The sequence below is a fragment of the Myxocyprinus asiaticus genome, chromosome 21 (genome assembly GCF_019703515.2).
Source record: "Myxocyprinus asiaticus isolate MX2 ecotype Aquarium Trade chromosome 21, UBuf_Myxa_2, whole genome shotgun sequence".
NCBI lineage: Eukaryota > Metazoa > Chordata > Actinopteri > Cypriniformes > Catostomidae > Myxocyprinus > Myxocyprinus asiaticus.
This window is the reverse complement of record NC_059364.1, coordinates 3,822,007-3,847,010: the sequence shown is the minus strand read 5'-3', so window position 1 is coordinate 3,847,010 and position 25,004 is coordinate 3,822,007. Positions and strand designations below refer to the sequence as shown.

Here is a 25,004-nt window from a genome sequence, read left to right as displayed (position 1 = left end):
TTAGAATCAGCGATGGAGCTGCTTGCTGTGTTCTTGGCTTTGGACGTCTGTCCAGTTGGCAGGTTTATTTGATGGCTCAGTGTTGTGTTTGTAGGAACGAAAAGGCAACTCATCGGCCCTCCACCTCCTCGTTAACCAGAGAAAGCAGTGACCCCGAAACCCCAAGCCAAGAGCCACCCGGCAGCGTGGGAACAGACCAAGGGAGAATTATGGGAAAGGAGGTGAAGGAGGAACAGAATCGTCTGAAGGGGTTTACGGTATGCAGCCTTCCTTCTATTATAGTCGTACAAGTACATTCTCTCATAATACTTGCGTTCCTTATTTTTCATTTCTTCCTTCTTGCTTGTTTTCTTTTGGACCCACACAAACGACAGAATAAAGGCCTTTCACATGACTTGTTTCAATGTTCCCCAATGAAAACTCTATGGAGTGTAACATCAAGCTACAGTGTTAGGGGATGTTTACACCAATTTCAGCTCTTTGAAATACTATAGTTTTTTATACGATACCTGTTTTGTTTTGTTTTCTGAATTCCATATCAACAGTTTATTTCATTTTTATCATCAAAATGGTGTCTAAATAAATGGAATAATGTTTTTTAAAAATTTTAAATGCCCAATTCCCACTACTTAGTAGGTCCTCATAGTGGCACGGTTAGTCACCTCAGTCTGGGTGGTGGAGGACAAGTCTCAGTTGCCTCCGCTTCTGAGATCGTCAGTCTGCGCATCTTATCACGTGACTCATTGTGCATGACACCGCGGAGACTCACAGCATGTGGAGGCTCATGCTACTCTCCGCGATCCATGCACAACTTACCACGTGCCCCATTGAGAGCGAGAACCACTAATCGCGACCACGAGGAGGTTACCCCATGTGACTCTACCCTCCCTAGCAACCGGGCCAATTTTGTTGCTTAGGAGACCTGGCTGGAGTCACTCAGCATGCCCTGGATTCGAACTCGCGACTCCAGCGGTGGTAGTCAGCGTCAATGCTCGCTGAGCTACCCAGGCCCCAATAAATGAACTCATTAAAACTTTAATCAAATGAAAATAGAACAATTAAATTTCAACATAATATTGTATTATTTGTTATCAAAGGAAGTGCTTTTATACAGAACCTCATAGTACAATCCAGAATACATCATTGTAGTTATTTTTGTTAAATAAATTGCTGCGTAACAGAGTATCACAGAGATAGTGTTTAAATATTATACAATTACTATTGATTTATTATTATTATTATAATTATTATTATTAGTAGTAGTGTTACAGTGAATATTACATAACTATACAGTAGTGATATATTTCTGTTATAGTTTTTCCATTTAAATTGAGTTTTTCTTTTTTTTGGCGGAAGCTTTTATTTTGAAGCCCTTTCCGTTTCTGTGTGTTTTTGACAGTAACTTCTCACTTCTGGAAAAGCAGGTTGCTATGTGACCCAGTGTGATTATTAAACCACAAAAGGCTGCTATTTAATTAAATAAATATGTAGTCTGTATGTGCCTCATGCTTCGAAGTGAATTAGCACTCTGCTCACTGTCATCTGCTACAAACAAGGTGTGCGATGCTCATGATGGTGTTTTCCGTCTATGAGACAAGATGCTCTAAATGGTATTGTGTCAGCACAACACCGGCTCCACACATTCATAAGCTCTCACATTTGAAGTAAGCAGCACATGCAAACTATATATTTATCTCATTAAATCGCAGCCTTTGCAGTTTATTAATCACACTATGGCATAGCATGATTTTAATTTGTGCGCTGAATGTTTACACAATGACATTCGTACCACAGATGGTATCTGAATATTTTTAGGAGCATGAGCAGGATTACAAATACATGAGCATGGTATCGGACCCGATTCCGATACCAGTATTGGGACATCCCTAGTTTTTTAGATGCCATGTCAAGTTAAAAAGAACTTAAACTTTTCAAAACGCGTCTCGAGAACACCTGTTTAAATTAGTTGCACTGTGTCTAGCTTTTTTAGTGCAAGAACATTTTGGTCTGAATGGCCCCTTAGAGTGCCAACATAACATAGTTTACGCTGCATAAGAGAACAACCAATTGATTTCAGAGGGGATGGTGCGTCGCGAGAAAAAATGCAAAGGTTTTTCCGAAAGTGATACTCTGTCATGCAACTAAAAGTTAAGAAAAGTTTCACTTTTGCTGCAACACACTCTAATGCAGCCATCCATTCGCCAATACGAATTTCACACAGTACCGAATTATCGAATCTATTATTATGAACTAATTAATTATTAATTAAGATATCGGTATATCATGCCAGAATCAGGGTTCGCACAAGGTCCTTAAAGTGCTTAAAGTGCTTGAATTTAGCTTTTAGAAATTGAAGTACTGGAATACCTGGAAAATCTGCACATTTTGTTGAAAAGTGCTTAAAAGTGCTTGAAATGAAAATGGAACATCCCTATACATTTAGCATGCTTGAGAAATGCATTAATTTTCCACATATCTTTCGATTATATTCACGATATCCCCGGCTCATAGCGCACATCTCTGAACCGCCCAAGATTGGAAGTGGCCATCTGACCGACATGAAAAGTGATCAATCACAGCTTGTTTAAAAAAAGTTGTTGCCAAATGTCAATGTTGATGCACAGACCTTTACAGCTCGCGCATAAGACAAAATTTTCACTTGCAGCGAAGAGAAGCGATTTTGTTGCGTCTTAAATTGACTTGACGATACTTTCATTCTTGTCTTTTAGCAAATCAGCTGAAATGTATCTGGTTACCATGGCAATGATGTCAAAAGTTTGGCGCTCGCACTCATGGTCGTCCTGTCAGTCATTTTCACAAACTACTGTAGATATACAGTTAATTGCAGAAGTTTGCATTCCCCTTTTGTTTTATACGTTTTCACACCCCTTTCAGAATGATTCTAGCAGCCCAGCTTTGTTTGATGGCTTGTGGCCAATCATCTTCCTCTTAATCACATTCCAGAGGTTTTCAATGGGGTTCAGGTCTGGAGATTGGGCTGGACAGGACAGGGTCTTGATCTGGTGGTCCTCCATCCACACCTTGATTGACCTGGCTGTTTGGCATGGAGAATTGTCCAATCCTCAGAGTTGGGGAACATTGTCAGAGCAGAAGGAAGCAAGTTTTCTTCCAGGATAACCTCGTACGTGGCTTGATTCATACGTCCTTCACAAAGACGAATCTGCCCAATTCTAGCCTTGCTGAAGCACCCCCAGATCATCACCGATCCTCCACCAAATTTCACAGTGGGTGCGAGACACTGTGGCTTGAAGACCTCTCCAGGTCTTCATCTAACCATTAGACAACCAGGTGGAGGATTGGTGATGATCTGGGGCAGATTCGTCTTTGTGAAGGACACATGAATCAAGCCACGGGCAAGTTTATACTGGAAGAAAACTTGCTTCCTTCTGCAAGGTGTGGATGGAGGACCACCGGATCAAGACACTGTCATGTCCAGCCCAATCTCCAGACCTGAACCTCATTGAAAACCTCTGGAATGTGATCAAGAGGAAGATGGATTTTTGCGCCAGGAGTGGCATAAGGTCACCCAACAGCAATGTGAAAGACTGGTAAAGAGCATGCCAAGACGCATGAAAGCTGTGATTGAAAATCAGGGTTATTCCACCAAATACTGATTTCTGAACTCTTCCTAAGTTAAAACATTAGTATTGTGTTTTTAAATACCACACAAGCACACTCGCTGCTTTCCAATGATGATGGTGCAATTTTCTCCTTTAATTTGACTGATTCACTCGTCATTTAAAATGGCAAAATTTGGACCTCCTCTTTTCCTGCTCGGCGGACAGGCTGGGATGCAAGTCGATTTCTCTCATAAATTTTATGACATCCTCTCCATCTAACAGAGCCTCGTTGTCTGTGATACACCACCTTTAGGAAAAGCTTTTAAAGGTGTTATTTAAACTGGCGCTACACATCTAGACATTTCCATGAGGTATAGTGGGCTGTGATTGTGCGGTAAGGGCAAAAGGGGCCCACAAGGACATACCGTATTCTCTCTCAAAACCCTTGAATCTATGAGTTTTCATGTCCTCTGACATTATGGCTGAAATAACATCTTTTGGACTTCTCTGCACAAAATAGAGGAAAACACTCATTGGATTAGTAAAATAGCAACATAAACCATATAACGAACCATTAGACTTGAAACAGAGCTTCACTGTGTGCAGTTTTTGTTATGATTATTTTGGATAGATTAAAAAGAACTGACTCATAAGAGTAATTTTTCCAGGAATCGGGCTACACTGGTCGTGCTGTATATTTTTCGCTGCAGATTTAGTAGCGATGTTGCAGTGCCGCTGAATGGTAGTGCTAGAAATGCTGTCAGAGTATTTTAGAACCGTGCTGCATCCGCACCGGCGGAATGTACGTTTGAGAACTGTTAATGGAAACGAAAGACGTGAAAATCATTTGGTTCTAGTATTGGTGAAAAATGGAACCAGTTCTTCCAACCCTAAAAGCTGCTAAACCATATGGAATCTGTATTTTAGAAGCTACATGGAAGCTAATTGTTAGTCAGCTTCCATCTAAAGTTTTGCGTCAGATGCTTTTTTTTTTTTTTTTTTTGCTTTTGTTTGGCTGGCACTTAACACTGAGCACAGGTTTACAACAATGGCACTTTGTTTCAGCAGTACTGGCAGCAGAAGTCATCCGGGTATATCGTCTATGAAAACCGCGCTCATTATGCTTTATGGAGACTTTTACTGGGAGACGGTGAACACACAAAGCCACTGGACTAGCAGGTTGCCAGACGCTCCCACCATCCCAAAGCCTTCAAACAGAACAGCTCTTACAGCTTTACACCCACAGGAGTGTTGAGATGATTATGGTATACTAAGGTCAAGATGTACAGGCTGCAGCTGTTGAGGCGACTAGCCCAGGAAACGACACACAAAAGGGTGTGATGAAAGCTGTGTTCACTTTCACACGCACTCAAGAGCCCGAGTCAGCTTGGACCAGAAACGTACTCTACGAAGGACGCAATAGCAAACACAAACGCTTGGCCAACGCATTGCAAGTCTGCAGCTCCGTTGTAAAGTGTTGTTGCAACTTGCATTTGTAACGAATTGCAATCTGATGTATTTTGGAAAACAGCGATGCGTGAAATCGAGCTTGTGTAGCTAGAAACTTTTGCGTTCTCATATTTGCGGGGGTTCCTGTAGCTCAAGTGGTTGATCATGGCACTAGCAATGTCATGATCATGGGTTTGATTCCCAGGGAACACACAAACTGATAAAATCTATAACCTGAATGCACTGTAAGTTGCTTTGGATAAAAGCGTCTGACAAATATGTAAATATAAATTTGCATAGAGTATTATAGAATTTCTTGACTTAGTACTGCTGAAATAAAATAAACAGCTAAACCCTCAAAGACCCAACAATGACATTGTTGATGTTTTTTTTTTTTTTTTTTTTTTTTTTCTCCTCCATGAAAGTGGTTTTAGGAAGGCACTGGTCATACAAATGAAGATTTTTTAATGCTTATATTTGTGGTGAATTTTGGAAAAAACGTTGCAAAATTGCAACGCTGTGCATTTAGGGATGCATCATTTCACCATTGTTTTTTAGACAGTAAGTGGCAGTTTTAAATTCACAACACAGTTAACACAAAAGTATATGAAAAATTATTTATTACAAGCAGTAAGAGTAAATTCAAAAACAGTTATTGTCTATTTAAAACTAATGAAGTCTATTGATATTGATGTTATGTTTGCTAGTATTGTAACGTTAAGATATAACGTATTGATAACAAGCTAATTAAACAATAAACCAATGAAAACATGACACATGAACATGGAGGGAAAACATGAAATCACATGACAAGGGATCACATGACATGAAACAGGAACTAAACTTTATAATACAAAATACACGACAAGTATAAACAAAATAATAAAAAAATCTCTTTGTATGTAGTATAGAGATGGACATGTGTATGTATGTAGTATTTGCTAGTATAATAAAAATACAGTTATAAAAATTTAGTATATTTAATATACCATGAATACAATAAAACTAATAATTTTATTTTTATTTTAATTTTATTTTTAAACAGCTGAAAATAATTTGGAATATACAGTAAATATATATATATATATATATATATATATATAGGGCTGGAACTAACGATTATTTTGATGATCGATTAATCTAACGATTATTAGAACGATTATTCGACTATTCTGTGATTATTGCAACGATTAATCGTTAGCTCTTAACCGATTATTCAGCTTGTGCCCAGACTTAAAAGGTTGTATTAACTATTAAACGTGCTTGCTAACAATAAAGAGGACAAAATCATCTTTTAAAAATACCTCTAAATGACATTCATTGAATTAAAGGGAAAAAAACTTTTTATTAAGTTTAATTCAGTAAAGAAATTCGCTGCAAAAAAATCCTACTGTTATCAAGTGAAGAAGCAGCATATAAGATATTTAGACTTGCTTTAAGGGAATGTATCTTAAATATAAGTGTATTTTGTATATAAGTGTATTTTGTATATAAGTGTATTTATTCACTTTGTTATACTTCTGTGAGTGCAGTAAAGATAAAATATACTCATATTCAAGATCTATTCTCTAAAAGCATGTCTAAATATCCTATATGCTGCTTCTCATGTGAATGCATCTTTTTTTAAAGGATTTTTAGATATTTTAAAATATTTGTATTTTTTATATTATATTCAACATTCTCAGATAACAATTATTTCTTCTGCAGTACAGCTGCTAAAGAAAATGTATGTTGTTTTAAAGGAGTTTTAGATATTTATATTGGAAAACAAGCCAAAACAAAAACAAATAAGAAACTTATTTTGTTTCAGTGTATAATGGGGTGAAGACTACCCTCTCTCACCTTTATGTTCACTTCAGTCCATCTTTAACTCACAAAAACACAAACTCTCTCTTATTAATAAAGCTGCGTATTGACAGTTTTCTTCATGGTAAGAAATGCACAGTGACATATATATTATGATTCAATAAGTCGTGAGTCATCACGTTATAATCTAGCTGCATTAAGTGTGTGCGCTCGAGGGATGAGTGTCCCAATGACTGAGTGTGCATCAGCCGGGTGCAGTTTCAATCTCTCCCCCTTAGATCGGGACACTTCACGCAACTCAAAGAAGAGGTGCTGATCGCACAGAGAAATGCCTGTTTCAGAGTTTGTAGTTATTTACATGATCTGCTTCTGTTTTATTTGAACTTTAATAAAGCTATAACGCATTAAATATAACTGCATTAAAGATGTAACACCGGGGTGTTTCCTTTAAAGCGCTCCGACTCCACTTAGTCCACAACGAGAGTGCTTCTTTATTTACTTATTTGGTATTTTTGTATAATTCCCTCATACTTTGTGATCACCTGAAGCTGTTTAGAAAGTTTCGAGTGCATCTGGACTGAGTTGTGTAATTCTTCCTCTCCTCAATCAGATGTGAACTGCAGTGCTGCTCTCACGCATCATCATTAGAGTTTAATGTGATCTCATGTTACGTTAAATGATATCAAACGACTATCCGACAATGAACATTTTTGTCTACAATTTTTTATTATTGACATTGTCGATAACGTCGACTAATCGTTTCAGCCCTAATATATAGTTTAGTCGCTAAGACTCTATGGGCAAAACCATCCTAAGGGTATTTTCTGGTCTTGGCCAAATTGGTTTTTAGCTGGTTTAACTGGTTGGTCAGCTATCTCCCCAGTCTGACCAGCTGACTAGTGTTCAATCAAATCCCTTCTAAAACCAGCAAAACAGACCAGCTCTCCTTATGTTGGTTTAATTTTTTCTGGGGTTTTTTGCCGGTAGGGTATAAGCGTGTCTAAACCAGTGGATTTTTACACGTTATAAGGAATAGCACCTATCCCTTGGTTGTCGTGGGTGTGTTTGTGTGAACGTTCGTATATTCAGGCTTCTTGCTTAGTGATGTGGGCCTGTTTTTTGGCTAATGGCTCACAGATGCAATAGCCACTTACTCCATATGGCACATTGCTACGAGAACTCTTGGCTGACATCATTCCACAACTTTACACTTAAACTGAGGTCTTGAAAGATGGAGAGAAGGCTGTGTGCAATAGAGGCACATAGCTGATGAAATAGGGTGCAAAAACTCAGCGCTAATTGGTATCAGCACTGGGAACGGGGCTGTGGAAGTCATTGAAGAATGATTTTGTACCACTAGTGACATAATTCACAATTCCTTACATGTCGTCATGCAGAAAAATGCCCAGGAGTTTATATAAAAGCCTGTATAGATTTCGAGTGAATGATGTAGTGGGAATGTGGAGAGAAGACGTGCAAGATGATTATCGGTGCACCCCGTCTAATTAGGCCGCACTTGCTATTCTAACCATCCACATTGATTCACGAATCGCCTGATAACGTGCCGTTGTGTGATTAAACTCAAATCTTCCACTCCTTGAGTGGCGTGTTTATAAATGCTATTAAGCCCCATAATTTCGCTGCTCTCTCCAGATGGCACTTTCTCAGGCGACGGTGTCTATCAAGCATCAGACGTTTCTCTCTCCCAAAGTCTGACTCATTTCTGCTGAGTTCATAATCAGAGAATGTCGTGCTGAGATTCATATGGTGCCATAAAGTGGCATTATTAGTCGCAGCAGCAAGCTGAAATTTGTCAGCGTGAATTAAGCAACCGTTGTTAAATTCACCAACAGAAATGCGCTTTAAATTCTGTCATCATGATGTTCTAAACCCATATGACTTTTTTGTCTGTGGAACACGTGAGGAGATGTTTACCAGAATGACAGCCTCAGTCACCATTCACTTTCATGGTATGGGAACAGATGCAAACGAAAGTGAATGGTGACTGAGGCTGTTATTCTGTCTGATAGCTCCTTTTGTAATCTATAGAAAAAAGTACAGTAAGTCAGGTTTGGAACAACATGAGGGTGAATATATGATGACAAAATTGTAATTTTTGGGTGAACTATCCCTTTAATAGTTGGTTTATCATTGTCACCCAGTTTCATGAAAAGGAAGGTATTACTGGGTGTTTCTTCAACTTCAGGCACTTTCATGTCCCAGGGGTTGATTTTTATAAAAACGAACGATTTCAACTTTGTTTCTTTTTGATATATGAAGGTCTCATTAAAATTGAATTGGAAATATTTGACCAGGCCTTCATTATTTATTTCTGGTACTTTTCGCATGCCTTTTATGTACAGATTTTACCATTTTAGCCTTGTCCCAGACCCAGACCTTCAATATTATACTATGAAAAAAATCCATTTTGAAAACACAAATTATTACATGTTTAAAACTATGATAATCTAAACAAAGAGTGAAATAAACATAAGCCATTTAACTATTTATTGTGTGAAAATTAGTTTTCTTTAGTTTTTCAAAAATTACGACTGTCCTATAGTCATTTCCACCACACCATACAATTTTCCCAGAATGTATTTATTTATTTATTTATTTATTTATTTTCAAAAGTTAGAGTACTTGTTTACCAAGTGAACAAAACTGTCAGTGAAAAGCATACTTGAGATAAAATATGAAGCAAGTAATGTTTAAATAAGATTTTTATGGGGTGTCATTTCCAATCAAGCTGTAATTTTGCCAAATTATGCAAAAAGTGTGAAAATATTATTTAATTGTGTATTTAGGACACATAAAATGTTAGCTATGAAATTAGCCTTACCAAGACAAAAGAGTCGACCATTTTTATTTCAAAAACTTTAAAAATTTCATTTTCACCAGCGTCATTTCCTGCACAGAAGATGTGCTGGAAATGACATTGTGGTGGGAATTTTCATGACTTTCAGAAAAAAAAAAGACAAAAATTATGAAAACTACATACTTTATATCTCCTTTGATGCATGTGCATACAGTACAGTACACTGTTCAACACTGTTAGCAGACGCATTTAAAAAACTAGTGAGAGTGTGAAAAAATATTAGAAATATATAATATTATTATGCAATTTTCTGTTTTAACAAAGAATGTTTCTTAAAGTTAAAGTTGACCTGACATCATGAAATTCACACTGTAGACTTCCTTAATGCATGTAACTGGTCTTATCTCGGATGTTTCCCCGAAAATTCCTTTGGAGAAATCAAAATAGACACAAATGAGACATAAATTGTCTCATTGTTGACATTGAGTAAGAGTATAGAGCTATAAAATGTATGTGGATAGCAAAGCTCAAATCATTTGCTCTTGGAAGAATCTGATGAGAAATGTTATAGGTCATGAGATCTCAAACTTTGTATCTTGGAAATCTGAGGCACAGTTTAAGACTTTGTTGAGATCTTTTTTTGAAACTCTAGAGGAGTCACATAAGATTACTGTGGTCTCTACTTACCCTCCATTTAGTTGCTGTTTTGGAGAAACAATATTAAGATATTAAAGAGATCTCATTTGTATTTTTCTTTTCATATGGCTTGTAAAAGTGGCAAACCATAATTTTCTGCTTATCCGTGTCATTAACACAGCCATAGCACATTCTTCAATAGCACATGGCGTGTCCAAAAGAGGCCTCGTTTATTTTCTAAATTGTTGATGTAATGTCTGTGAAAAAGTGTCGTAGCTCGGATAGAGTTTGTGACCTTCTTTGCATGATACGCTGGTGAGCGAATGCTGAAATAATAATTATTTTCCTGTGTTGGCGCTGGATCCAGTTTTACAGTGCTTACTGTAACTTGTTGTTCCCATTTTCTGGGATTACATCCACACCGTCCACACCTCCAACCACACGGTGATATTTAAGCCTGGGTTACCATGCCAATGGCGCGATTCAGGGCAGTCAGTGACGCGTCAATGTGACGAGGGACCACCATGTTTCTGTGCTCGCTTCTGCAAAACTTCAAGCGTATAAGAACACATGATTCATTTAAGCTCAGTTTATACACATCAATGTCTGATAGAAAAACACAAACGCAATTTGTGTTTCCCTTCACAGGGTGGGAGAGACTGCGAGCGCCACAGTAAGCCATCAGACTGCCAAGATGACATGCAGCGATATCCAGGAGAGAACCCAGTACCCGTCTGTGCCAGCGATGTCATCGTCAAACTGCAGACAACAACTAAAAGGTGATATTTAGCACTGCCCTGTCTTGTGTTTTTACTGACTAAACACCTTTTTTAACACACAGGCTGTTGAAGTGATGTAATTTTACTGTCCTCAAAGAAAAGGCCATTCATTTTTAACTTTCTTATTTGGCTGGACAGCAAACGGCCCGACTCCACAGACAAATGTTATTTAAACTTTATTATTAGCAATTTTTTTTAAAATTCTGACGCTTATTTTTTTTGTCCAGATCTATTAAATTATTCGAAAATACATTAAAAATGCAATTTACACAAGTGGTGTAACCAAAAAAAACACAAAATTAAACGTCAGATGGTGTAACCAATACAGCTAGCCGTTTAAAAAAAACAAAAAAACAAAACAGAGAGGACCTCTTTAGACCCTTCAGACTGTGTGTAAAGTTTAAAAATAAAAATCTGATATTTGTACATTCTTTTCTTGTTTAGGTCAAATTAAGTAACCATAAGAAAGCATTTGTGACTTAAAAAATTCACGATATTTGTAAAAAAAATGATAATAATAATGATATACTATATATATATAGTATATAATTATTATTATCATTTTTTTTACAAATATCGTGAATTTTTTAAGAAAAAAATATTTATAATTTATATATATATATATATATATATATATATATATATATATATATATATATATATATAAAATAAATAAATTATAAATAAATAAATGTTTTTTTTTTTTACCTTGATAAACATATTTGAAAACTGTTTTGAAATGAACGAATAAGTTGTGCACACTCATGTGCATTCAATGTGCAAGGAAAGTACCTTTTTATTTTTTAGTAGTCATTAAATAAATTTTTTGTAGAAAATGCTGTTAATGTTTTTCCAAAAATGTATGAAATGAATAGGGACACAAAGTTTCTACGAACTTGGTACATGTGTTTTAAACTAGATTTTTTAAACATTTCGTATTTTCAAAAATTACTACTTATGAATTGGCAAATTGCCCAGAGAATTTATTAAAAATGACTTTTTGTTAAGTTCTGTGAAGTGACTCTCAACATCAGTCATAAAACAGTTAAATGGGCAATCTCATGAGGATCCTTTAAAATGCTGCTAACCAGGAAATAAGACATTTATTAAGCTTTAAAGTTAGGAATAGGGAGCACTTTACCTGTTACTATTTATTACATTTGTAATAATTATGTAGAACTACTTCATGTCTATTAATTCAGTTTAATTAACAATTTTTTTTGCATTAATTAGCTTAAAATAAATTAAAGCTTTACACTTTTGTGTGGAATCAGTGCATCACAATAGCTGAAAACTTTGAAATGTCGAAAAATACTCTATGCAGGCTTTTAAAATTGTATTAGAATTATTATCCACACATTTTTCAGGATCTCATATTCATTTAGAGGCTACCCAGAATATTTGTACTTTTAAAATTAATTTGTCACACATTAAAATGAACTTGTGAATTCAAAAAAGTTGATTTAAAACATGGTGGGCGGTTGCAGCAATTTACAAATATATACATTTTAACATAAAATGTTGATGTTGAAAAAAGTCCCTTTTGTCAGCCACCCACATGCAGAAGAGCTGTAGATGCTAAACTGAAGTCCTGTGTTTTGTTTTACAGTGGGAACCCGTTGGCGCCCGAGTCCAGGGGCCACCCAGCGCTCCACACTCAACTCCAGAAATTCACAGTGTCGGCAGACAAGGTGCCCATTTATTACTTTACCATTACACAACTCTTACACAATCACTTACACTACAAAAACCAACTGTGTCCAATCGGCTAGAAAACACTGGGAAAATTAACAAACCCCTCCAGCAGACTTCTGCAAACCTCATTCCTGTGGTTCAGCTGACTTGTTCTGAACCTAGCCAAGAGTTTGGATTCCTCCAAAATAAACTTGTGAACGGGTTGATAGATGTGTCTTTACTAAGTGGATGCGGATTGCATTTTTGTTTGACACCCTTGACGGCCTCTGCTAGTGTATGTGACTTCCAGGAATTGTTCTGGCTTGAAAACCCAGTCAGTGGGTTCTGAACCCAGTCTGAACCAATCAGCCAGGAGTTCAGATGCCAGCCGGATCTAAATAAGGATCTCCACTTGTCTCTTTCTGTTGTGAAATATTGTCTTCCTATTCTTTTATGGAATGTGACATCTTGGCTCTTGTTTCTAAACCTAGTGAGCTGCCTAGGTATGCTGCATTTTAAAGGGATTGTCCACTCAAAAATGTTGTTTCAAACCCGTATGACTTTCTTTCTTGTGCGGGACACAAAAGGAGATGTTGTCTCAGTCGCCATTCATTTTCATTGCATGGAAAAAGGATGCGATGAAAGTGAATGGTGACTGAGGCTATCAGTCCTTAACATACAGCCTTTTGTGTCCCATGGTGGCAAAACTTGCTGCCATAATGCCATAAATTCACATGTCACTCACCCAAACGCAAAACAAAATGTTTTGTTAAATAAATGACATAAAATATAATGAAATGTGATGGGTCACACAGAGACTGGGAATGCCCGATTATTGTTTTTCACCATTATTTTAATAATAGTTTACCGTAAAGGTGCATGTTTTTTGCTCATGTTGAACACAATATACATTTTTACCATTAATTATACTGTATTGTAAAATCATACATAATTTGTACAATATTTTACTTGCAAATTACATATTAAATATATTATAATTTTTTCTGTACTGTATATTTTAAAGTCAGCATGAAACGGAAGTTGCGACCGACTTCCATATTGTGACTTATTTCCTAGTGAAACAGCTTATCGAACAAGAAAAAATGTAGGGCAGGATTTGAGTTTATCCACTGGTTATTGATTGGATTGTGATAATATGAGTGTTGCATAGCGGAACGGAGGCGGATCTGAATGCGAGTTTGCAGTGGACACACCCCTACCACAGTGCTGCCCGAGTCAGAGCCGGTGATCGGTGAAATTAAGCAGCGATCTCAACACATTTATTTATGAACAAATTGACAACATAAACACATGAGTACGTCGTGGTCTTTGCTAACGAAGAGGCTGTAGCCGTTGAAAAACGAGTGAGTAAAAGAAAACCATATTTTAACGTTTCGAATCACAATACACTAAATTAGGGCTGCAACTAACGATTATTTTGATAATCGATTAATCTTCGATTATTTCTACGATTAATCGATTAATCGGCTACAAATAAAATTGTATTTCCTGTATTCTATTAAAATATTATTGTCCAGGAAAGCTGCACAATTGATTACATTGTAACTGAAATCCTGGTATGATGTAAATGATTGCGCTCCCTGTCTCCATTGCGATCGGTTTGATTGACGTGGATGCGTGCGCTCGCTTGCTCATCAGAGTATAACGGCGACTCGCTTGTGGTAAGAACAAACAACTTTGCAAAATACGTGGCTGATTTTGAATTCATAACATGTTTACATTACAAAACATAGAAAATAGCAGTAAAATGTAAGTGAAGAGCTGGAGAGAAACAACTCTCGCGCATCAAACAGCACAAGCACTTCGTCAATGCACCTGACTCAACAACCGCTCCACATTAAACTGTATGTTTATTATGATCTTCTTTGAAGTGTTTATAAAGTGCTCTAGTGCGCTGGACATCTTGGGTTGTGTTTTTTCAAAATAAACGATAATGAAATTCGTTGTCGATGATTTCCATTATCGATAATTATTGATTTTAATCGATTAGTTGTTCCAGCCCTACACTAAATATAAAGGAAAAAGACTTACTCGTGCTGTGCATCCCAAGATAGCTGCATTCAAATATATAAATAAACTCCAGAGGCATCTGAAACGTTGTATTCTTTAGTGATCATCTCAGCAATTCAGGCGTGAAATGTTTCGAACACAAACACGAATTCACCGTTATTCCTCCTCATTCCAAATGTAAATTCAAGCCAGCTGACCCGTAAACCAAGGAAGTTTGGGTTAAGGATGATATTTTTCAGACAGAAATACACCTTGCCATCTTCACCAACATGCAACTGACACTTCGTTCAACTCTACGCAAGGTTGTGGTATTTATAAGAAAGGGGCGGGGTTTAAGCGGACTAAATGATTGGAGAACTCCTGCATACGTCACCAGAGAGAAGTCTGTCGTTTCATCGGAAGATCGTGTTATGACATTTTGATTAAAGATTACGAGGTCAAAATTAAAAAATAAATAAAACGTATGCACCGATGAATCATTCACAATAACATCAATAATGTGCATTTAGAAAATAGATAGGGTGAATTTTCATTTCATGTCGACTTTAAGGTGACTACTCGTTAACTAATTAAATTTTTTTACTGTAGCATTTTTACATGGGTTTTCTGTTAAAATTATGGACATTTTTGAAAACAAATTAAATCATTTGTCACTGATGAGGTTCCATTTTAGATCAGGGACTAAAAACGGAATGTTTTTCATTTCGGTTCGCTCTGAACAGAAACAGTATTCCGGCGTTCCGAACCCTACTTTCCAAATGGTTTGAATGAAATAAGTAGTTAATAACATTCTTTTTAAAAGTAACGTTTAATAAGTCGTTTTCAAACATATATATAAAATCATGAGCACTCCCATGAGATTGGACATTTCTACAATGGCATCTGAAACTGAAAACTGTTGGATTTGAATGATGCTGCAGATACACCCCTAAGTGTCAGTGTAAGTCCAAGACAAAATATAACTGTAAATGAGTGCACTGTTAAATATGTCCCCAAAAATATTTGAAATGTTTAACATTTTCACCTGGCCACCTAAAATCAAGTAATATCCTAAATCTCTCTCTCCTGCATGCACATACACACTGCATTGGTGCGTTTAGACTAAACGTCACATTATGCAGGCAAAATTATTTTTAGTTTTTTTAACGTTGGTTAAGAGTACTTAGACGAGCGGTTTCCTTCAGAAACAAAGCACATGCTTATATTCTACTAATAAAAAAGCCTAAGGCAAAACAGGTGGAGGAAAATGCCATTCTAGTGTGGAAAAGGGGCATAAATGTGGCTAAATTAATGCATTTTCACACAAAAACGTAATAGTGTGGACGTGGATCATCTGTGAGTTCAAAGACTTCAGCAAATAATTTATATCAGAAATAGAACGGGGTGACCATACATCATTAGCACAACAGGATGGGTGCACCCAGTCTAGACGTCATCATTGATTATAATAGGAGCAATTTGCTTTTGACGCGACATGCCGTTCACGTCCAGTATTAACAGGTTGTCAAAGTATACTTAGGTTTTCTGCATTCAGGTACGTCTCGCACAAAGTGCAAAAGGGACTTTTCAGCACGTGCACCTGGCATTGACTCTGCTAAAAGAGTATCACAAAGCAGTCGTAGTGAGCATGTCCGTATGGGCATATGGTCAAAAGAGTATACTGTGAAATGCTGCACGCTCAACCACTCGAGATAGAACGGCAAACAGAAAAAATAAGTCTACATTAGCCTTTAGAAGGCTGCTGCCTATGAAAGGAGACAGCAAAGCAGCTCATTAGGCTTTGGAACAGCTCTCATCTCAACCTTTTGACTCTGTATTTACAGACTCTGTCCTGGCTCAAAGATAGTGTTGCCATGGCCACTCAAATCTGCAGCTTGTCCGGGCCGAGGGGTTTTGAAGCAGCCAAGAGACGTCAGGCCTCACTGGAGCAGGACATCCTGTCCAACAGAGCCAGAATAGAACTGGTCAAGAGGGTGAGCATAAATGTCAGAACGGATTAGTATACAAATGTTCACTGGATTTACGCAACAAGTGTGCAGAGTTAACTCCTCTGATAGCTTTATTATGCATAGTGGTCCTGCTATTTTTAAGAATGGATTACACTGCAAAACACACATTTTCTTACATAGTTTACTTTGGAAAATATACTTGTTTTCCCTTTGAATTAAGTTTATCTTTCATACACCGTTGGAAAATATTTGTTACTTGTTTTAAGGATGCTGTAATCAACTAAATTTGGTTTAATTTCTCTGAAAAAAAGTTTTAATATCTTCTGTTGTTTTGCATCTAAAGTAAATGCTGGTTTAAGGAGGTTTCTTTTTTTTCTCTGTTTTTTTGGATTTTCCCCCTTTTTCTCCCAATTTGGAATGCCCAATTCCCAATGTGCTTTTTTAAGTCCTCGTGGTCATGTAGTGATTCGCCTCAGTCTGGGTGGCGGAGGACGAATCCTAGCTGCCTCCGTGTCTGAGACCGTCAACCCGCGCATCTTATCACGTGGCTTGTTGAGCGTGTTGCCATGGAGACATAGCGCATGTTGAGGCTTCACGCCATCCACCACGGCAATCATGCTCAAATCACCACGCACCCCACCGAGAACGAACCACATTATGGCGATCATGAGGAGGTTAACCCATGTGACTCTACCCTCCCTAGCAACCGGGCCAATTTGGTTGCTTAGGAGACCTGGCTGGAGTCACTCAGCACGCCCTGGGATTTGAGCTAGCGAGCTAGCAAACTCCAGGGGTGGTAGCCAGCGTATTTACCACTGAGCTACCCAGGCCCCCTGGTTTAAGGAGGTTTCTATATTTTTACTGGAAAACAAGATAAAAGAACTGATTAAGAAAATCATTTTATGATGTGTTATTATTTTATGAAAACCAAAGCTTCGTAGAATTTGACCTTATGTTGAACACCTTAATTAGCAGTGTTGAGGAGCAATGCTACTAACTTAACAGGATTCTTCAGCAGTATCACAAGTTTTGTATTATAACTGAGCGAGCTGACAAAAATAATCAAATGCACTCTTATAATTTGTCACAAGTAGTGCTGGCAGATCCAGTTTTATTTTAGCAAAATGGTTCGTTTGAATGGTTTGAATTTAATAAACCGCTTAAAAAAGTCTATGCTCAATAATGTAAAAAATGTTTATAATGAGTATTTAGTTAAATTCTGCTGTATATCCCTATATTTTGATTCAGTTATGTACATTTAGTGTGTTATTTTAGTATTAGTTAGAATTTAGTGTAAATGTATTAGTTCATGTTTTGCTGTCAACCTAATTGAGATCTTTATTGTTGTTGTGCCAGATAAACACTGCTCTGATTTTATTTGTTTATTTATTTATTTATTTTTATTATAGAATGTAATTATATTAAAAGATTATATAAGATATTGTGTCCCCATAAAATAGCTTCAGTGCACAGTTTTTTTTGGAGTATAGTGAAGTATAGTCAAATTGAGTAGCTTATCAGTAGTTTCAAAAAATATACGATTTTAAACTCTCCTCTGTCTTCAGGAGGGTCACAGTCTGGTTCGAGCTCAACATCCGGGCAGCACAAAGATCCAGGAGTTTCTGAGTCAGCTGGAGGTTTTGTGGGAGGAGCTGAAGAGAAGGCATCAGAGGAATGGACTGGTGCTACAGGTCTCAGAGGAGCTCAACTGCAGGGTACAATTATATCTAGAGCACCATAGATATAAATATAACCACCATAGATATTCAGGTGAAGACTCCCCCTATTCAGAATAGTAGCTGACCAATATGGATTTTTCAATGGCCAATTCTTATACTTGCACATTTGGTACCTGCCAATCTTTGTTTACAATCCATGATCTGCAGCTTTCTATAGGGAGAGATGGAGGGATAAGAGTTTGAATTCGGAATGGCGTACCATATACCGTTTTTGAAAGAGAGTAGCGTGCAATTTGCATATTGTGTGCACAGTATGCAATTTTTCTGTGTGCATGAAATACATTTTAAATGTTTATTAAAACAGACATTAAAACATGAAGCTAAACCAATAAAACTGACTTGACTTGAATTGACTTGATAGTGCATTGCAATTAATTATTTTAGACAGAACATAGCAGCTATCTCCAGTGATGTTTGAAATGATTATTGTGATTTTGTTTATTTTGATGGACAGGTGGTGCGGGTGCTGCAGTCTTTATGCAGTCTGGAGGCGTGGTTGGAGGCGGTGGAGTTGTCCATCAGACAGGCATCTCTAGCGGGTGACCCAGAGTCTGTGAGCGTGGCAGAGCAGGAGAGCTGTCAGCTGGAGCGAGAACTGCAGGACAGAGGTCTAGAACTGCAGAACCTCAGACAGGAAGTGCATCATCTGAGCAGTCAACGACACCTGCACACTCAGCTGCTACCTGCACGCCTCAAAGATGTCATGGAAAAGTATGTGCTGACACTTGATTACAACGAACTCTTAACTCTTTCTTTTCGAGGAGGAAGTGAATAAGTGGATATAACATTACTTAAAATTTACTTTTTTTTTTTTTTTTTACTCAAAACTCATACTTAAGTATTTCAAAAGAATAAACATGCATTACCCATTGATAAAGCTGTTTGTAGATTTTAGAACTAATACTCCCAGAATGACTACTTCAGTCGGGCACGTTTATTTTAAAATGGTCAATATATAAGTCTATCACTAATATTTATAGAATGAAATGCAGAGTAATGACACCTGGTGAATGTTTAACTGTTGTCATCGCGTTCGCATACAGGATGCATGACTCAAATCTCATCCTCAGCAGAGTGCTCGAGCACTGAACAAGCCTGATTTTTGAACGTGCAGACTGCGCATGCGCCTGGAATTATATGCATGTCAAGAGCACGTGTGTGAGGAGGTCAGGAGATACCTGCATTTGTATAACTCGAGTCTGAAGGAATATAAAGACATCTTTATGGGTCTAAACTCCTGAAGAGAAATTGTTCAGCGTCTCATAGCAGTCGTAGTGTGCATGAGCCAAACGCCTGTGTATGCGTGCACTGTGAAATGGAGTATACTTTGACAGGCTTGTATTCGACTGTACGCACACGCTGAGCATTCGCATCAAAATTGAAGTATACTTTGGGCTTAAATTTTCAAGGTCAGAATTGAACAACTATAGGAAATGAATGGGAAAGACTAAAAAACAGAGCGATTTTTGTATTTACTTTTTCAAATACAGTATATAAATCAGCCATAATGCAGAACAAACACACACATAAATGAGGGGGTGAGACCATAACACACCCACAATGCGGCACATGCACACACACACACACACACACACACACATACACACACTCACACACACACACGCACACACACACACACACACACACAGGAATAAATGGGTGAGACTAACACAGCCAGAAGGCAGAACACAACACACACACACAAAAGTTTGATAATATCCAAATGTGTAACTTAGAACACTGCAGCCATCTACTGGCTATTATTGTCATAACATGATTTTAAAGTCATGTTATTTATTATTATTTTTTTTCACCAGATGGCAGCCATCTGCCACCAATACATGACACATTCTCATATTTCCTTCATGTTTCAACTAGGTTTTTACTGTAGTGAAGTTACATAAATTTGCTTATTTGCATATACATTTCTCGATACCACAATTCATTTGTTTGTTAATAAGATCTAAAAAACTTAAAATCCTAAAGTGCATAATTTTATTGATTTTACTTCAATGCTATCTATCTTTAAAAAAAACAGTTGACGGTTAAAGAAATAGTCCCCCCAAACAAACAAATTCATAAATTATTTCCTTGTGTTGTTCCATATCCGTATTAGTGGTCGGCCGATATATCGCCGAGGCCGATATTCTGACTTTTTAATTATCGGCATCGGCCAATAAATTTTCCCGTTTGGCCGATTTGTTTCTTGAAGGCGCTGAGAATCGGATACTTGCATGTGAAGCGACTGTGACATGTACATGACAAGTTACGGTTCGTTTTGTTGTTACGTACCATCGTGTTACTACAATAATAGACCGATGTGCAACACAGTGGCTGTGTCTCGTTTGGAAGGCTGCATCCTCCGGAAGTCGCATTTGTCGGTCGCATACGTCATCGAGGCTGTCCCGTTTCAGAAAAGCGAGTAGGACACTTCGAATGCAGCCTTCGAATGCGACCTTCTTTCACGGGAATTCGGAGGATGCATGAGGTGTATCCTTCGTGGGCACTAACAACCCACAATTCTTTGCTTCAACGGAAATGTCTAAAAAAAATGACGCCAACTTGCCCATGAATATGATGTTCAAACGCAAGGAATGTTAATTCCCAAGTTGAAGTACCTCAGTAGATGGGTGCAGAGTATCTAATATGTATAATTATATTAATATATAATTAAAATAAAGTATTAGATTAAAAGTACACCTGTAATATCTATTTTCTTTTCTCTTTACATCATTATAACTCTCCTAAAATGTACCGCATACATTCCCCTCCAAGAGGGACTTTGTTCCCTTCTCACTCAAAGCGCTCACGTTTGTTAAAGAGTGGCTTGCTGTCATAGTAACCATGTTACGTTCCGTTTCTGTTTGTCCAACGAAGGCCATCTCATTTAAATGAGATTTGTATAAAGGAGGACACTCGGTATACTGCAGCCTTCAAAGGACACGTCCTAACTAGCATGCAGCCTTCCAAACGAGACACAGCCAGTGTCATATAAACGGTCCACATATCAGAGCCGCAGCAGACGTGTTTGAGCTCATAATGTTAAAGTGCTCACTGTTTCATTCTCCCTCTCTCTCCTCAACAGTTCCCTGTAACATTTAACTGTCTTGTCTAATGATAAAAAGGCTTCTATCAATAAAACTAATATCATATACCATCTGCTAATATGCACATATCGCGTTTAAACAGATGTAATAAACCAACCTCACAAAACTTGAGCAGATCCAGCATCCTGTGGAACGCTCATTTATTGACCTCTAAAGCATGTATTCTATCAGCCTCTCCTCAACAGTTCCCTGTAACTTTTAACTGTCTTTTCTAATGATAAAAAGTAAATATCAATAAAACTTCTATTATATACCGTTTGCAAATATGCAGATATCTCGTTTAAACAGATATAATTCACGAACCTCATGAAAATCCAACGTTTTCTTCCCATCGTATTCCATCAGCCAGAATCAAAAAGTTCAGAATCAGGATGAAAAGTTCCTCTGATTCACAAATCATGATGGTCACTCCGTGCCATTCCAAGCAGGCGATCCTGGCCGTTTAAACTGTCAGGAGATTGCTGCTCTCGCTGGATCCGCATGAGTGCGTGGGTGCATCTTCAAAGTAAAAGCACTTCACATGTAAATGTCATATTCACTATAAACTGTATGTACAATTGGTTTGATTCTGTATTTTCTGAGAAAATGCGATTGCTAACGTGGACGTGCCATCTATGGTTGCTGGACTACTGTGTGTGCTGTTATTTCCTTCTTCCTAATATATTAACAATTTCTTCATGTGCAAATAAATTACTAAAATTTGATGACTAAACAGAAATCAGAAGAAACTGCTATCTACCATTTAAAATACAATATTATTTGTTTAGATTATTTTTTACAAAGTTAAAGTTTTGTGTGAAATTGAGTAAATATTGTGCTAAATAAGATTTATTTATTTTTTAGTCATTTTATGTTTATGTTATTTACTATATTAAGTTGTGTTATATATTGACCCTGCTCTCTGGATATCAGCATCGGCCATTAAAAAAAAACATATCGGTCAACCTCTAATCCGTATGTCTATCTTTCTTCTATGGAACACAAAAGGAGACATTTATCAGAATGTCCATACTTCCATAAAATGAAAGTACACAGTGACCAGAGGCTTTCACACTCCAGAAAAGCACCTGGGGGCCTGGGTAGCTCAGTGGTAAAAGACGCTGGCTACCACCCCTGGAGTTCGCTAGTTCGAATCCCAGGACATGGTGAGTGACTCCAGCCAGGTCTCCTAAGCGACCAAATTGGCCTGGTTGCTAGGGATGGTAGAGTCACATGGGTTAACCTCCTTGTGATTGCTATAATGTATTTCGTTCTCTGTGGGGCGCGTGGTGAGTTGAGCGTGGATGGCGTGAAGCCACCACATGTGCTATGTCTCTGTGGCAACGCGCTCAACAAGCCATGTGATAAGACGCGTGGGTTGACGGTCTCAGACGCAGAGGCAGCTGGGATTCGTTCTCCGTCACCTGGATTGAGGCAAATCGCAATACCACCACAAGGACTTAAAAGCGCATTGGGAATTGGGCATCCAAATTGGGTGAAAAAGGGGAAAAAATCCAAAAATAATTAAGTAAACAAATAAAAAAGAAAAGCACCTTATTTCCACATGACTGGTGTAATATATTCCAAGGCTTCTGAAATGAAATTATAGTTTTGTGTGAGGAACCGACCAAAGTGTTTATTTACTGATAAAACTACCCATCTCACAACCAGCCAGGCAAGATTTCCAGAGTAAAAGTTGGATGTATGAGCATCACCAGTTATTATTGACATCTTTTAGGTTCAGCAGTGTTCAGGCAGCACTGACCCAGCAGAGCTCTAAACTGAAGGACACTCGTATGCTCACAGAGTTCCTGGAGAAGGTGGAACTGGAGGAGAGCCACTACTGCACCGTCGGAAAGGTCAGACCCAATACTGTGACCTTAACTCCCTTACAGTTTTACAGCAAGTGAAATGGGCATTGAAGACGACACGTCTATATGACTGGTAACCAGAAGGTTGTGGGTTCGATCCCCACAAGGAGGGACCCATAAACTATTACCATTGTGTGGCAAGCAAGATTCAAATAAAAGCTTATAAACTTCTATAACAGAGGAAGTGCATTGAACTAATTTTCTATAATTAGTGAAATATTCCAATCTATTATTAGTATTTGTTTTTATTTGGCAAATACTGAGAAATACTACCTATTTGGGTCAGACTAGTCTTTTTGTTTGATTGTCTGATATTCATCGCAAAACGATTATTCTTCATTTTCTGGTGCTCCTCCAGCCCCTGTGTGGAGATCTTGACTCAGGACCTTCTCTTCTGAGTGATCGTGATGAACCCCTGATGGAGAGCATTGGAAACCCCGTGGAAGAGCTCAGAGAAGCTGTGGAGATGCTGAATGACATGGCGCGGGAGAGAGGACGCTCACAGTCACATGATCAGAGCATCCAGGAACTTCTCAGCAGGGTAGATGGAGTTAAAAACTTAAGGATTGTCTTATATTTTCTTATCTTATAACTCTTTAATGTCTGATGCCATCTTCACTGTTTGTTTGGTTCTTGCATCCCAGCATTCCATGTTGTCCACACGGGTCGAGCAGTGTCTGCAGCGTTGTGCAGAACTTGCCGTAGACGTGCTGGAGATGGAGAGTGAGATTGCCATCAGATGCGAGCCAGATCGTTGCGGACTGGATAGACTGCAGGAGGACCAGGACCAGCTGGAGGTACGGACACACTAAACATTTCTACAGGACTTGCCAAAATTGTTGAGAAGCAAAAGATATGAGGGAGGTTGTTTAATTGAATTATTTTACGAAACATATTTCCATAGTTCCAACTCTATATTCTGATTGGATGAGCAGCATTTGAACTTTTGAGCTTTTACTTACTAAATCACATTTAGCATTTCACACTCCCACCAATTTTTTTACATTTGTCTTCTGACAATGTCCAGGCAGCACAGGAGATTTGTCATTTTTTCTGTTTAAAAAGAAAAGAATAGTTGATATGTTGGTCTAGCTAAGGCTAATTTCATAGCTAACATTTGATGTATCCTAAATACACACAATTAAATAATATTTACACACATCTTCCAAAGTTTGGCAAAATTACAGCTTGATTGGAAATGATACCCAATAAAAATATTCTGCTCACAAGTGATATTTACCTTGATTTTTCTTTTTCTTCAAACATCACTTGTCTCATATTTCAACTCTATCATGATCTTCACTGACATTTTTGTTGACTTTGTTGATACATATATTTTTAAGAGCTGTCAGAATTAGCATGTTAACGCATGCGATTAATAAAAAAAGTTTAATACGTTCATTTTTCTAAATCACGATTAACGCATTTACTGTTAATATACCATAAACCAGTTAAAACACTTGTTAGAAGGGCAGAACCTTTGTAATGTATCCGCCCGGAGTGTGTTCTTAATGCTATTTGATGTACACTTGTGATAGAAATTAAGTATTTTTCAGCCTATTTAAGGCACATTTTAATTAATTTT

At 37.6% G+C, this 25,004-nt stretch overlaps 1 protein-coding gene across 1 annotated transcript in view; it reads left to right on the top strand.

Moving 5' to 3' along the window:
• Positions 1-25,004, top strand: part of LOC127411910 (uncharacterized) — an 89,968-nt gene that overhangs the window by 32,297 nt on the left and 32,667 nt on the right. The window contains exons 11-19 of the mRNA XM_051647803.1: positions 95-257; positions 10,939-11,069; positions 12,679-12,760; positions 16,598-16,747; positions 18,289-18,438; positions 18,917-19,173; positions 23,287-23,407; positions 23,778-23,960; positions 24,064-24,216. Of these exons, the coding sequence (XP_051503763.1) occupies positions 95-257; positions 10,939-11,069; positions 12,679-12,760; positions 16,598-16,747; positions 18,289-18,438; positions 18,917-19,173; positions 23,287-23,407; positions 23,778-23,960; positions 24,064-24,216 (1,390 nt within the window). The remainder of the gene's footprint in view (positions 1-94; positions 258-10,938; positions 11,070-12,678; positions 12,761-16,597; positions 16,748-18,288; positions 18,439-18,916; positions 19,174-23,286; positions 23,408-23,777; positions 23,961-24,063; positions 24,217-25,004) is intronic.